The sequence below is a fragment of the Anolis carolinensis genome, chromosome 2, assembly GCF_035594765.1.
Source record: "Anolis carolinensis isolate JA03-04 chromosome 2, rAnoCar3.1.pri, whole genome shotgun sequence".
NCBI classification, from domain to species: Eukaryota; Metazoa; Chordata; class Lepidosauria; order Squamata; family Dactyloidae; genus Anolis; species Anolis carolinensis.
In genome coordinates, this window is record NC_085842.1 from 213907055 (window position 1) to 213923204 (window position 16150).

At 37.6% G+C, this 16150-nt stretch overlaps 1 protein-coding gene across 1 annotated transcript in view; it reads right to left on the reverse strand.

The window, feature by feature from the left end:
• tnks (tankyrase) overlaps nt 1–16150 on the reverse strand; it is a 90596-nt gene that overhangs the window by 24537 nt on the left and 49909 nt on the right. The window contains exons 7-14 of the mRNA XM_008116639.3: nt 15932–15998; nt 14438–14624; nt 9569–9690; nt 7484–7575; nt 7301–7379; nt 4992–5163; nt 1969–2048; nt 1128–1273 (exon numbers count right to left, since the gene is read on the reverse strand). Coding sequence (XP_008114846.2) covers nt 1128–1273; nt 1969–2048; nt 4992–5163; nt 7301–7379; nt 7484–7575; nt 9569–9690; nt 14438–14624; nt 15932–15998 — 945 coding nt within the window. The remainder of the gene's footprint in view (nt 1–1127; nt 1274–1968; nt 2049–4991; nt 5164–7300; nt 7380–7483; nt 7576–9568; nt 9691–14437; nt 14625–15931; nt 15999–16150) is intronic.

Below are 16150 nucleotides of genomic sequence, written 5' to 3' on the forward strand. Positions count from 1 at the left end.
ACAAATACCATTTGTATTGCAGATCTGTGATCATACTTTTTCTATCTTAGTATCTGCCAATTTTTACCCAGTAGAGCTGTTCAAAGCTTAAGTGAATGATTATAGCCAAATCCAGCCTGCAGAGTAGTTTACAGGACTAGAGTGACATGAGTATTTTTTTCCTGGACTACTGTGAAATCATATCCGGACATGGTAGGTTTTCATGCAGAGAACATTTTAAATCGATGTGTGCTCCATCCCATGAGCTTTATGTGAAAGGCTATAAGCTAGATACAAAGAATTGAGTTGTCAAATATCATTTCCAAACCAAGGACCTTCAAATGGGTTGGACTGCAATTTCCACCAGCCTGGCCCACTGACTAGGCTGGTTACAGTTGATGTAAATTGTGGTGTAAAACATCTGTAGAACACTATGTTGAGGAAGAGATGTACACATTTGGTGCCTGACCATTTTGATTTCTATAAAAGCAATAATTCCTGGCCATGGGCCATATTGCTTTGCAGGCTAAGAAAACCATCACAGTCCAAAAATCAGCAACATGAAATACATAATTCAATATTCCTCTCCACTGTTTCAACTGTGGGTACCTTCCATTATTTGCAGAATTTCACAAGGATCATTTTTAAAGGGTTTCATTTCTGAAAACAGATTGTTTCGCAATACATGGGAAACTATTGCGGTACTCTGCAAAAATCTATTTCATCAACTTTACTTTTTAAACATTTACATTAATATATGAGAAGAAGCTGAAAAAGAGTTGCCTCAAATTTCAGGAGTCAGGTTTCATTACTATGTCACATTTTTCACAAACAAGATGCTGGAACAGCAATCTTGCATCCAAAATAGCATCCCTCAATGGTGGGTAAGGGTTAAGACATTTAAATTTAGTCTAGTATAATAATCTACTATATCCAGGATAACCTACTACTATAATAATCAATACAGAGAAACAGGAGATGACAATGAAGGAAGAACAAGAGACCTCTTCCACAAGAGACTTTGTTGACTGTAAGAACTGCAGCATTTAAAGAGGACCTCTGGATTGTACCCGGAGAGCTTAGAAAATAGTTTGAGAAGGAATCCATTCCACCCAGGAACAAAACAAGAAACTGAAAAATATAAATACCCTTTATCTTTCGCATGCACATCTGCTCCATGGTGAAGCAAGTACTCCACTACTGACACTCTGTTATAACCTGCTGCAAAGTGCAGCGGAGTTGAATGACGCCCCTCCAAATCTCGACAATTCACGTTCTGGGGACTACAGAGTTGCTGTGGGGAGAAAATGAAGACAAAAGATATCCATCATGCAATTCAAGATAGATCACTCTTGTGCTCAATACATCAGCTTCTAAGCTTATGTGAGGAAGCCCAGAGCAGGAAGCTCTTGCCATCAATCCAAGCGAACTTGTTGTTCTAGTATTTTCAAATTATAAACTACCATGGATGTTTGGACAGCAAGGAGTGTACAAATATAGTAAATAAAATGCATCAACATGGCAAAAATGACTGAAAAGGCATGATAAAAATGTTAAGGTGCTTTTAAACTAGTCTGCTATTTTAATAGCTTGCATAAGACTGGGTTGAAAGAAATAAGAATTGCTTTTATAAGAATTTATATGGTATGCCATTGTATATCACACGTTTCAACTTAGCTGCTTTTAATACAAATAATAATTTCTAATGCTATTTCATCTCTCTTTACATGAAATAAGATCAATTCACAATACATGCTTTTAAAAACCCCCAGCCTAAATCCATTTCTGTTTGATTCAAATGTTTATCCACTGATTCCGAAACACTCGTCTACATCTATTTATCATCCACCTATATTACAAAACACATCCCATGTGCAAGCACTATATATAGCAAATACATCTGATTTTGATCACCAAAATATTTCTTACACAGCACAAGAAATGTCAGTAATATATTATACATAACAGAAGGAATTTGCTCTGACCTACCTTCACAGTTTCTAAGTCTCCAGCTTTAGAGGCTTCCAACAGTCTATAGTCCACATCAGATGTGTGTACAGGGGTATTCTCTATGTGATGGAGAAGAAATATATAAGCATCCTAGATTTATAAAAGCAGTTTGGATTTTCTTTTTTAAAACAGTGTTGCTGGTGATAGAAGATTGCAATTTCAGCTATAAACAAGAAAATCCTGGTTCAAATCTCATGCTTTATAGTCTATAAAGTCAAATTCTGGCAATCTCAGCCTCATCTTTTATTAGGGGGAGGCAATGCTTACTGGATGTAAGTGAAGTAGTTTATAGTGCTACATAAAGCTACGTTAGACAAAAATGGTTTATTTTTGTAACCAAGTAGAAACTAGTTTTTTAAAATATCCTTTAAATTAATTTTTCTCTTTGCTGAAATTTAAACCTAATTACAACCTCTTTCCTTTTGGGTGGGAACCGCCCAACTAGTCTTAACTTTGATTGCTCAACATGATGGCAGATGTGTCTTTTTCTGAAACAATTCTGATTATTGTGAATCGTAGTTAAACTGTTAACTGTAGAAAATCTGTCAACTGGAGGGTTGGCAGTTCAAAGCCGCGAGTCGGTGTGAGCTCCCGACTGTCAGCCCTAGCTTCTGCCAACCTAGCAGTTAAAAAGCATGCAATGCAAGTAGTCAATGGGTATCGCCTAAGTGGGAAGGTAAAAGGGTGCCTTGTGCAGATATGCAAAATATGCTGGCAACAGATCAGAGATATCTATGGATAACAGGTTCCTAGGCATGAAAAAAATGGAACAAGAGCACCTCCCCGTGGCCGGAAGTTGAGCCTCGCCTCGCCTCGCCTCCGGACACGGAGATGCAAAAGGGGGAAGACCTTTACCTCTGTCTGTGTATTGTATGTCATTGCGTAAAGGCATTGCATGTTTGCCTTATATGTTCTGTAATTCGCTCTGAGTCCCTCCAGGGAGATAGAGTGGCATATAAATAAAGTGTATCATCATCATCATCATCATTAAATATAATGACTTCCTTCAGCTGAGACAGGAAGGGATACATTTTCTTCTAGCGGGGAGAGAAAAGATAACCTCTATATATGACACATTGGTTCTAGGTTCTTGTGATCAAAGGTCTATGCAGAAGTCCAACTTTAAGTACTTATCAAGCATCAACAGGTTTAGGGAGGTGACAAGTCATGTGATGCTCAGCATTTCAAGCAGCAGGACAAAAAAGGGTTAATTCAGTCATTATATGATACACAGGTGTTTTACGGTATTGAGGGGGGGATTCAACTTATAAGGTCAGAAATAGTAGACAATATTCCAACAAAGTTGAACTTTTTATGATATCAGAAATTATAGTATAATAATTTAAGATGTGATCTAACTGGGCAGGAATACATATTCTGAATAAATGGTTTCACTTTTCTTTGGTAATTAAACAGATGCTTTAAAGCAAGAGATTTCAGTTGCTTTTAACTTCCTCATTTAACATGGAATCTGAAATTATTTCAGTGTTTACATGTATTCTTAACCCATATGATCTATGTTTCTATAATCCCTATTTATGATGAACATCAAAACAAGCATTAAAATATTAATGAAACTCATTCAAGAAGCTCTAATTTTCCACTTGCCTAACCCTAGGGAAAACAGCTACAAGATACAAGTACAAAATTCAAAATAAAATCAATGAAGTAAAATCATAGGAACTGTTGGGGAGGGGGGAGGAACAAATGAGCTATCAGAGGTTACAGATAAGCTTGCTTTCCTTTGCATGTCATTCTGGAAGTTGAAAACATTTTAAGTTTGGAAATTTTTAACATTCATTGCAAATATATTCATGCCATTTTAACATTGTTCTTCTTTATAATTTTCTCAACTGTCCATTTCCCCACCATTCTCAGTCTGCCCTAGCTATGGCTCTCTCTGCCCAATAAGATTAAACAGCAGTATGGAGAAATGAGGCTCAGAATATAGAGAGGGCTAAGAAAAATGAAACTACTACATCAGGAAGTTTCAACACTCCAGGAGGAAGGAAATGGCAATGCAAATGTTGACAAGAGAACTTTTTATTTAAGTAATCTGTTTGACTGAATTCAGGTGTTTATTGTTGATCTTAATATACTTAGTGAATATTAATGACAGTCCTAATATATATTTCTCTCTTTTTATGAGGCTTATATAGCTTCATTTGAACCATTTACCATCTATAAGCCCTCCTAGATGGTGACAGCCAAGCCAAGATTACACATGCTTTGTTCAAAAACTAGAACTGGATCAAACTATTGAAATTAATAGCTGAATTGAAGGTAAGAATATCAAACGTGGCTTGTCACTTTGGAACCAGTCACACAAGCCCATGTTCCATTTGCAAGCACAATTCTAACTTTTGGAGCCTCAAATAATATTCAGTTTTAATTGCCTTTGCTCACTAGCAGTTGCCTGGGTGTAAACAACATCCTCCTTCAAAGGTCTCTTCAGATATGTTGATAGACATGGAAGATGAGAGGGGTGCTTTAGTTGTAATATCCTATTCTGTTACACACTTTTCAGGGTAAGTATTTTGACACTGAGTTTGATATTCTGATGGTATCAGGTGAAGGTGTGTTTGCTTACATCCTTTGTTTTTATCCTATCTGAGACTTTTAAAAATTTATTTATATACTGTTCTTCTTTTTTTTATGCCTGCGTGCCTGCATGTCAAGTTGCCTGTTGATCTATGGCAATCCCATTCAATTGATTGGATATTCTTAGGCAAGGAATATTCAGGTTCTTCTGCCAGTTCTTTCCTCTGAAATAAAGCCTACATGACCTGATAATTCATTGACAATCTTCTATCCGAGTATTAAACAGTGCCGATCCTGTCAGCTCCCAAGATCATACTGCTCTATTTTTTTAATGTTTCTGATACTCTGGGAGCACCTTGAGACTGATAAACAAATGAATATTCAATCTAAAATGTTAATTAAAAACCATTTTCTGGAAGTCACAATTAATATCACTTATTTCCAAACAACAGAATACCCACCATTCAGTATCTGCTGCACAGCTTCATTGCCCATCTGTGCTGCGGTAAAACCTTGTAAGGAGATTATGGAGGGGTCTGAACCATAATTCAGCAGAAGCCGGCAAGTCTGCAGGTGACCTCCCAATGCAGCCCTGTGCAGAGCTGTTTGCCCAAGTGTGTCTAGTGCATTCATCTGTGAGAGGGGATATATAAACATATATTTAGTAATATGGAATATTAACAAATGCTTTACATTGCAAACTGACTTCTCCAAAGCTCTTTTGGGAAGGAACCAAGAAAGATTATGTAACAGAGTAATTTCATTACTTTTCCTGCTTGGTTGAAACATGTATGTCATAGGCCAAGATAGGATTAATTAATCTTCCCATGCACTACTTTCATATGAAGGTAGGTGTTACTGAGATAAAAAATGGGGCTACAGAAATTACTGATTTTATATTTGAATATGGCTCACCAGTTCTGCAGAAAATGAAATCATGCTCCCACAAACGAAACAGAAATTCTCAACAGAATTCTGGATTATATGTGCAATTATTAAAGATTTCTTGTAAAGCATTTTTAAAGCTTGGGGTTGTTCTGGAAGTACAATTTCCATATAAACACAGAAGAGAATTATCCAAACTTACAAAGTAATGTAATATTTTTCTGGGAGGGAACTTCTGAAATTGCACTTTTATCATGGACAGCTAATAGATGGTATAATTAAGGCTGATAAGACTTGGGGGAGTATTTAGCATGGAATGTTTTTAGAACAATTACATTCTACAAAGTATGATGCTCTCTTCTCCGTTCCTATGTCATAAAAAGGTTTACACTGAAACTTCTCCAGTTCAGTTTCATCCACTTATATCTATATAGGACAAATTGCTTCCTTTTTTGCACTCACAATATCTCTCCAAAGCCAAATCACACTTAAGAACAAGATTAGGAAACAATGTGTCCTTGCTGCACTTTGGCATCTGAATGGAATACAGCATACCTTATATATTGTATGCTTCCATTTCTTAAAAATTTGCTTTGGATGGTAATTTTGGCAGAAATGTAGGAAATAAATTTAATTTATCTAATTTAAGACAAAATGAATAAACACAAGGATTTAATATCACAGGGAATGTTTGTACAGCATCCCACTGTTGTGAAACAAATCTCAGAAATTAAGAAAAATACCCTCCCTAGATGCACCAGAAAAGCAACTTGCTACTCTATACAAAGATGAACCAACCAAACAAATAAATCTGCATTTATCACAGTTGACCTGTAGTGGGTTGAAAAGAGGCCCTGGGCATCCACTGCAAATGTTTTTGCGTCTTTGAATCCAGGTTTGCCTCTTGAAGGTGAACTCTCAGTGAATCACTTTGATTGCTCCCGTTGGGAAAACAGAACTCTCTTCAGACCCTTTTCTCTCAACCAAACCAAGTAAATGGCAATGAAATCTTCCAGGTAATGAACTACTTCATCATTTCCCTAACAGCCCATTCTGGAATAAGTGATGAGAGATATTCTCAGGTCACCATTCGATAAGCAACACAAAAGTAAAACTGTATTCATGTAAGCAAGACTATTTCAGGGGTCTGACCCTCAACCAATAACAGGGTGTACCTTCTCTGATCTGTCCATGTTTATCAATGTATCTGCAGAAACAACATGTTACAAAAATATACTAGCATCCTCTGCCTCACAATGGGAATTTTTTTGTTGAGGTGAGAAATATTTAAGAAGTCAATTTATAATCCAATCCTTTCTGAAACTTACATCACATAAGGTGACCACTGGACCAGATATGACATAAACTCAGGATAATTCAGTGCTGATATGATGACACAGATGTGGTAATACCAGATATGCCACTATACTTCTTTATCCTATGATAAGGTACCTTGAAAAGGTAACCTATCATTTCATGTCTAGTATCAAAACAATCTTATAAACCAAACACTAAACCGTCTGGCAAAAATGTACAGAGGACAATTGACTCAGTAAATTCCTTAACTTTGAGTTTTGTCAAAACCACTTTCAAGAAGAGATTTAAAAAATCAGAGGACAGATCATAGTCTACCTTTCCAGACACACAGCACACACATACATGTACTCAAAGGTCTAAGCAAGAAACATCTTTCAGAACTCATAGGGAGTAAAAGTTATGAACTACACTTGAATGTAAGAGAACAGATAAGGGTTAAACATCCACTCTTTCCAGGAAAGTTGTCAGAATTTTGAAAAAGTCCCCTAATGTAGCATATATGCAGAACTCACACCCAAGGTTACTTCTTTTCTGCACAGAATAATTTAAGATGCAGTCCAATATTTACCTTTGCCCCATGTTTATGGAGAACTTCCATAACATCATTGTGAGCTCGTTCAGCAGCGACATGCAAAGGAGTCATGAAGCTATATTTAAAAAGACAAAAGAATCAGATATAGGTAAATAGCTTTCAAAGCTTAGCTGTTCTATATAACTATATAAAAGCTGTGACTCTAAAGAATGGACATACTCTTTATTTTTCTCATTCACGTTGGCTCCTTTCCGAAGCAACAACTCAGTTACTTGTTTCCGTTTGGGGTGAAGAGAAGCCACAGCACAGTGCTGCAAGACAAGAAAAAGACAGTCTAGTAAAATGTATCTCTAAGGAAGGAAATTAACACTCAATATGTAATATTTAATACTTGATTGTAAGACACATCCTAATTTCAGTACCACCACCAAAACTTCATAAGATATGCCTGTGATTTTAAGATGCACCCCCACTTCACTTTTAAGATATGTTTATATAGGTCAATGGTTCCCAACCTTTTTTTGACCAGGGACCACTTTGACCAGGGTCCACTCTCCAACGTTAGTACCAAAAGTGTTATGAATCAGTTTTTGGTCAACTTTAGATTCAGTTTGGTTATTTAGGATACTGATTCAGAAAACTGCATTGGATAGATCACATCAGCTCCAGTTTTTGATACAAAACATATGCCACCCAGTAATCGCCATCTGCTTGCCCACAGAAAACTATATTTAATAATCTAGAGCTGATGTGATCTAGCCAATGAAATTTTCTGAATCAGCACCCCAAATAACCCCAGGAACAAGCCTAAAAACGAAGCTCTGTGGAAAGGAGCGGAAATAAAATAAATGAAGTGTGTCTTAGAATGGAAGAAATACAGTACTTTGCTTGTTTGGATGCAGGGCTGTCAGGTAATCCAAGGAGGAGACATGAGTAAGCAGGAGAAAACTGGGCATGCACCCCAAGCATTATCAGCTACATCAGAGCAATTCCCTGTGTCAAGGGACCAAGCTGCTTTTGAAACAGAACTGTGACCTCCCTCCTGAGCAGTGCAAACTGCTGCTGTGTAACAGGAAGCAAAGGTCCAGCTGTGTGTATAATTCTTGAATGAATGTTTACACATCCTCTGTCTCTCTCCCACTTCTGCTCCAGCCTGCCTGCATGCCTGTTTGTATCTTGACAGGTAAAACTGTGTCACAGAAGCTAGGCAAATTCCCTTCCCAGCCCTAAATGGCAACCAACCCTTCCTTATTGTCCAGCCCCTATGGAGGGATAGTTAGAATTCTCTTCCAGAAGGTGCTAGTGTTTCCACAAACTACATACCTCAAGACTCCACAGGATGCCACAGGAAGTTAAAGTGGAATTATAGTGCTATAATTGTGTAATGTGAGGGTGCCTAACAATATTCCATTGGGGCCCCAGAGTACATTGAGGCAGTTAAATTAATATCAGCAGTGTTTCACCATGGAGGTATGCTAACCCCAAAATAAGGGGACAACAGCAACTGTCACCTGAATTCAGATACTGCACGTTTCCAGCCAGGGGTTAAAGAATTACAAATTCCCTCTGCTCAGCCCAATCTTCCTTAAAAGGTTGCCTTCTAAAATTACTGCACTGCAATACCCATAATCCCACCGTAGATGCTATAACCCAACACATTTGTAGGACACCAGGTTAGGAAAAATGTCCTAAACCAATCCTTCTGCGGTATCTGAATAAGCTGGAATCTTGGTTAGAATGTACTAGGATCACTAGTAATGGAAATGTAATATTTCATAACAGCAAAGGATGGCAAAGAAATTCACACACACACACACACACACACACACACAAACAGATTTGGTAAAAGTGAGAGACCATGATTTTTCAAGTCTATTCTCCATTTCATTTCTGTTCAAAGAAAAACATATTTTCCTTACAATTGGCCATTTGTGGTCATCCCTTTCCAACAGATACATTTTAAGGCTGCTGAAAAAATTAGAACTGCAAAAAGACATGGCATTATTTGAAGGATTGCACCACTTATTTCAAAGGAAACAACCACAAATTTAGTTTTGAGTGGCAGAATTCTCATTTCCCAGCTCTGATTGGGTGAGTAACAAAGGAAATGCTTTCTACGTGCTCTTCCTTAGGTTCAGAACTAAGGAAGTCACTAGCAAGTCAAGCAACAAGTCTCAATTGCAACAGACTGAACTAAATTTGCCTTGAAGATGCCAGTCTTAACTGTGAATAACTTCAGCCACAATTGCATAAACAAAGTCTAAAGTACTGCCGAAAGCAAGCAATGTGACTCCACGTTCTCACCAGTGCTGTCTCATGAGACTGCGGCTGCTTGAAATTAATGACCTCCAAGGCAAGTGTCTTCTTTACTTTGGCTAAGTCAGCTTCTCTTGCTGCTTGTAGTAAGGAATGTCCTTTGAATTCATCTGCAGGAAAACAAACAATGCTCCAAAGTGTCAGATTCCTATAACATATATTTAGAAAAAATACATCACTAATAGGATAAATTTATTTTCCCAGTGGGCAGTAGTGACTGTCCTCACATCTAAGAGACACTTGCAAAGGTAAAACAATACTTCTGGGTTAGAGGTAAATAAAGATCCCTGTTTCAAGAACAAACAAATTACACAATCCATTGTTGTGCTCAATTTCCATAATAAGATGCAAAATAGACAAATGAATTAACCATATATTTGAATTTAGTAACAATATAAAGAAGACCAGGAGATTCATTTCTTCCCCTCGCCTTCCAGTTCATAATCTGGCAGAAAGGGCTGGGAGTCAGCAGTTATGTTAATGTCAATAATAATAATGTGAGATGCCATCCTGTGGTCCTGAAAGCTAAATTTAGGTTTCCAGGCAGGAGGCTGAAAGCCAGAGAGGACAAGTGGCTATCTCTCAAATGCCAGTCACTCCACAGGGAAGATCAGTTTGAAAGAAAAGCTGTGGGGTCTCATTGTACAGAGCAAATAGTGGTGTCGAGAAGAGGAGTTCAGATTTGTTAAGCACTGAAGAAGATATTGGAACAAGCTAGCTTTGCACAACAAAGCTCGGTATGTTTAGCCTGCAGAAGGGAGAGGAGACATGATTACCATGTTTAAATATTTGAAAGGCTGTCATAAGGAAGAAGAAGCAGGCTTGTTTTCTGCTGCCCTGGAGACTAGGACTCAGAGCAATGGGTTCAAATTCCAGGAAAGGAGACTCCACTTGAACATTAGAAAGACCTTCCTGACCATAAGAGCCATTCAACAATGGAACTCACTGCCTCAAAGGGTGGTAGACTAGAGGCTCCTTTTTGGATGCTTTTAATCAAAGGCTGAATGGCCATCTGTCAGAGGTATTTTGATTGAGTTTTTGGTGCAGAGAGTTGGACTGTATGGCCCATGCAGTCTCTTCCACCTTTATGATTCTATAAGAGAGGATCCACTTGAATAAATATAGAATCAGGCTGCTTGTGATTAAGAGCCCAAACAGAGCAGCTTTTTAGAAAGGAGTGCAAAACCAAAATTGGGTGTGGGAGCTCAGATTTCCACCCACACAATAATCCGCAAGCCAAATAGCACCAGGGATACGGCCATGACTATCAGGTCACCAAGTGTATGGTAGTACTTCATACTAGTTTTCAAGGAAAGGCAGGGGCTTTAGACACCACTGAGGGCTAGATGGGATGACTACAAATGCTGCTATATGCCTGTGGGCTATTTCCCTTTCCCTGCTTTAAACTGAAATATGGGAAAACACGAGTAGTAGATAGGGAACTTCATTTTGACTGAATCATCTCTCAGAGACAGGATGCAAGTAATTCAGATTATTTTAATGGGGAAAGAACAAAAATTGTACACAAACATAAAGTAGAAGTAGAGAGCTGAAAAGGCCAAAGGGATAAATGCACACACTGGAAATATTTGGAGAGGGATATCACATATGAAAGTCTCTCACATAAAGAACTGAACTGCTTGGTTTTCAATGAAAGCACAAAGCAGATATTGATGAAAGACTTGTCAAACTGAGATAACAACAGCCATCTTTGAAGGAAAAACACACTGATAGTGATCTCTGGATAGAACTCTATGAGAGAGGACAGGAAGGTTGTATGTGGGGGAGATATACTGTTGAACAAACCAGAAACATCAAAAGGAGCAGACACAAACAGAAAACAACAGTGAGTTTCAACAGAAGGTCTTAAAATAATTTAATACTGGAGACATCGCTCTTATTTCTTTTGGGAAAATGTTCAAGAGGGTTGTGAACTAGAGAATCAAATCAAGAAGACAGCTAAAGGGAGAACACTGCAGTAATTCATGACTACAAAGATAAAATTCAGAGGAAAGAGTTTTGAAAATTAGAGAAAGGAACACCAACAATTTAAAATATGCAAACGATACAATATTAGTAGCAGAAAATAAAAACTTGGAATGACAACTGATAAAAGCAAAAGCTGGGTTACAATTGAAATACAATGATGATTCCATATATCAAACATGCTAGAGGAAATGTGCATGTGTATCAGAGAATGCCAAAGGACAAATAAATGAGTCTGAGAGAAAATCAGCCCCGATCTCTTACGAGAAGCCAACATGACTAAACTGGAGCTATCATACTTTGGACATATCATGACACAATATGACATGCAAAAGACAATACCAATTGATAAAGTGGAAGGCAGCAAGAAAAGAAAAGAATACAGATTCAATAAAGGAAGTCACAGCCCTCAGTTTGCAAGACCTATTAATAAACAGATCTTGCTGGTCTCTAATTCATAGGGTCACTAAAAGTCAAAACCAACAGAATCTGACTATAGTTTAGAGCAGCTGGATATAAAGTCATGTAGAAGAATAGCATCCACACATTGCAGTAAAACTGAAAGATTTCTCTATGTTTGCCTTCCCTAAGAAAATACAGGACAGATACTTGAGCCTAAGTTGACATGTTCAAGAAAAGAATCTGGGGAACTGAGTCAAAGAACGGTTAAAATTCTGGCAAAACTGACTAACAGCAATCATTGACAGGATCAAATCCATTTAGAAGTTCTTGAAGTTTCCATATGAAGCAACTGGAGTAAAAAATACAGAAAATTTTGCTATGGTGGGACTGAATAACTAGACAACTTGAAAAAAGCAAATGTAATGTCATGTTTTTGGTAAAAAATCTAGGGGGTAAATAAAATTATATTAGCTTAATGATTTTTTAGTATATTAGCCCAAGCTGTTTTTAAAAATGAAGTCATACTGCCACAGAAATACAAGTATTGTTGAAGATTAATCAAGATGACTTCTCAAAAGTAAATACTGTCTCACTAACTCTTTAGACTTACTTCTGTCAACAAACATGAGAATCTGATAAAACAGTGTTTACTGGGACTTTGTCAAAAGCTTTTGCTAAAGTTCTTCCAATAAATTATAAGAAGCAAGCCTTGTACTCATGGGATGAGAGAATAAGATCTCTTATGGATCAGCAACGAGTTGAAGAATAGAAATGATGTAATAAGAATAGAAGTTCAGTTCTCACAGTGGAGGAATATAAACTGGCCCCGTAGTGTTGGTGTTGGGAGAAAATGCTTTTTAATTTGTTCAAAATGATCTGAAACAATAATATGGCCATGTTTGCTGGCAATGCCAAATATAAGATGGTTTAAAACAAAAAGATGACAAAACCTCCAAAAGGATGGTCAATGACGATCCCAAAAGCAAGTACAGTGATTCATATTACGATAAAAACCAAAACCAACACCCCCTCCAACACACATACAACCTTCAACTTATACATGAATGGTCATAAAGTCTAGTTCCCAGAGACAGACCAGAAGACATATCTAGTGTTGCTATAAATAGTTCAATGCAAATACTGACCTAATGTACAGCCACCATGATAAATGTTAGAACAAGGAGAAAAGCTGATAATGTGTGGGACAATTTAATTATGACAAGAAAAATAAGCAAAGGGGAATGTTAAAGAAATATGCATAATACAATGAAAATGTACAGGAAATCGTTTTTTCTCCTTTCATAATACTCAAGCCCTGGTTTATCATACGGAACTGAATGATGGATGATTTAGGATTAAGGCAAATGCTGGTATGATACTACAAAATATAATGATGGAACCTGAACAGTTCTGAAAGGGATTGGACAAATTCAAGAAGAATGTCAGTGGCTACCAATCAACATCTCTTTATTATTACTTTTAATACTGAATTTAATGTGCCTCCTAGTACCAGATGCTTAGGAATATCAATGCAATGTTGCTAATCTCATCATAGTCTATTTATGGGCTTCTCAAAAGCATGTAGTATGTATCTGTGGGATCGCAAAGCTGGACTACATCAGCCTTCACTCTGGTCAATCAAAGATTTTAGAACATGATGTTCAATTCTGTATACCGTATATACTCGAGTATTTTTCAGCATTTTTAGTGTTGAAAAAGGCCCCCTTGGCTTATACTCAAGTGAGGGCCCTGGCGGTAAGACATGGAGCTGAAAGAAGCCTTTTGGAGGGTGTCTACCAGCTGTGCACCTCCTCCCGTTTCAGCACAACAACCCAGCTGGGTTGCTGTGCCGAGAGGGGAGGGGAGGACAGGAAGGTGCATGGCTCATCAGCCACGCACCTTCCAACCGGGCCAGGCCTGACCTCTCCGCTCGGCACAGCAACCCAGCTGGGTTGCTGTGCCAAGAGAGGAGAGGCGAAGCTGTATGCCTTCCTCTTCTTCCCTCTCAGCACAACAACCCAGCTGGGTCTCTGTACCAAGAGAAGAGGAGAGGGAGGTGCGCTTCTGCATTACCAGTAGCTGCTGCATTTTCTACTCTAGGCTTATACTTGAGTTAATAAGTTCCCCATTTTTTAATGGTAAAATTAAGTGCCTCAGCTTATACTTGGGTCAGCTTATACTCGGGTATATAGAGATTTTATTATTTTAAACATTTTCACATTTCATTTAGTTAAGTGGGTGGATAAGAAGCTACTGAAAACCCTCTCTCCTGCACTACTGTAAAACCTATGCAGTAAACCCTACCATAACGTCTCAGATTCCACAGAGAATGTATAGTATGGTCTTTCCTTTACAAACAAACAAAAGTTGATTCTCAATGCCACATCCTACAGCCTTTGCAGAAATTAGAGCATACACAAATCCTTGTCCAGATATGAACGACACATTTTCCACACTAGTGATACCTACAAGTAAGTCTTTCCTTCAGCTCAGGCGTTGGAGCCATGTCCACAGCACTCTTGCCATGACAGTTGACTAATGTTGGATCTGCACCATGGCTGAGTAACAAAGAACAAACTTCCACACGATTCTTAGAGGCAGCTTCATGTAACGGGGTAAACTGCCAAAGATCCATTGCATTTACACAGGCTCCATGCTAAGGAAGGAAAGAAAATAAGATGAGTAAAAAAACTGACACACATTATTTTTAACAACACATTTTATATTTGGTGTTAAATAAGTGTTTTATCATAAAAATGACACCTTAAATTAATAATATCAAGTAATTTTATCAGTATTTGATTAGCAGAATATGTCACTCTTGCTACAAATGTGCACTGGAAAGGGAAGTTTATCTCAGAAAATTAGGTTTATGTGTTATGGGATTTTTAAAAAGCATACAATTTCAGTATAATCTATTGAAACAGGAGAGCTAAGAATACCAGCTCAGATCCATGCTAATCCATGAACAAAATGTTTGGTATGAAAAAATATCTATAGTGAGGAGATAACACTGTGTAGTATTACCAAAGGAGAATATGGGCCAACTTAGCTATCATTTTGCCTTACTATTTAGTGAAATGGCACAGCAGAAAGGACTATAGACTTCAGTAATTTGAGCTATGGTGATGTAGCAGAATATGTTCTTACAGATTGCTCTAAATATTTTTCAGAGTAGCATTTCAATTCATGCTGTGTCACTACAAAGACATCAGTTAATTACGAGCAAAATGTGCGACTCTACACAAAATAGTTCTCTTTTAAGGTGAATGGACTTCATTGAATTGATGTTATTTATTTATCCCTCTAAACAAAAAAAGTCATGAAGTCACGTTTGTCTCTGATACATGCTAAATAAATTTAAGACTATTTTATATATTAAAATAATTATATCCCATCTTTCATCTCACAGTTTTTAAGTCTGCTGACAAAACTAAATTAAGCATATTAAACTAAAATGATCTGTTAGTCCTACCAAGAGAATCAAGGAAAATGGATGGAACATATGTCACGTCTAATGATTCGACCGAAAGGTCGCAGGTTCGAATCCGGGGAGAGGAGTGAGTGCCCGCTATTAGCTCCAGCTTCTGCCAACCTAGCAGTTCGAAAACATGCAAATGTGAATAGATCAATAGGTACCGCTCTGGCGGGAAGGTAACAGAGCTCCATGCAGTCGTGCTGGCCACATGACATGGAGATGTCTATGGACAACGCTTGCTCTTCGGCTTAGAAATGGAGATGAGCACCAACCCCCAGAGTCGGTCACGACTGGACTTAACGTCAGGGGAAACCTTTACCTTTACTAATGATTCAATGGATCTACGCCAGTTGAAATTAACAAATGGATTTATGCCATTATATGCTGTGGTGATGCCCTATATCACACAAACAATAAATAAATCAAATGTTAACTATTACAGATATGCATTTCATATTACATTAATAAACCTTAAATGAACATACCTTTAACAGGAGTTCTGTTACTTCATAGTGCCCATAGGAGCATGCATTGTGGAGAGGCACAAGTCCACTACAATAAATAATATATTACATTACATTACCACATACATTAAGAATTTAGAACCACATCAATCATAACATACAGATATTTAAACATTTAACAAGCTGTAAACAGTAGTTGTTTAAAAATGAAAGCTCTTAGTTTTTAACTGATTTTTGTTT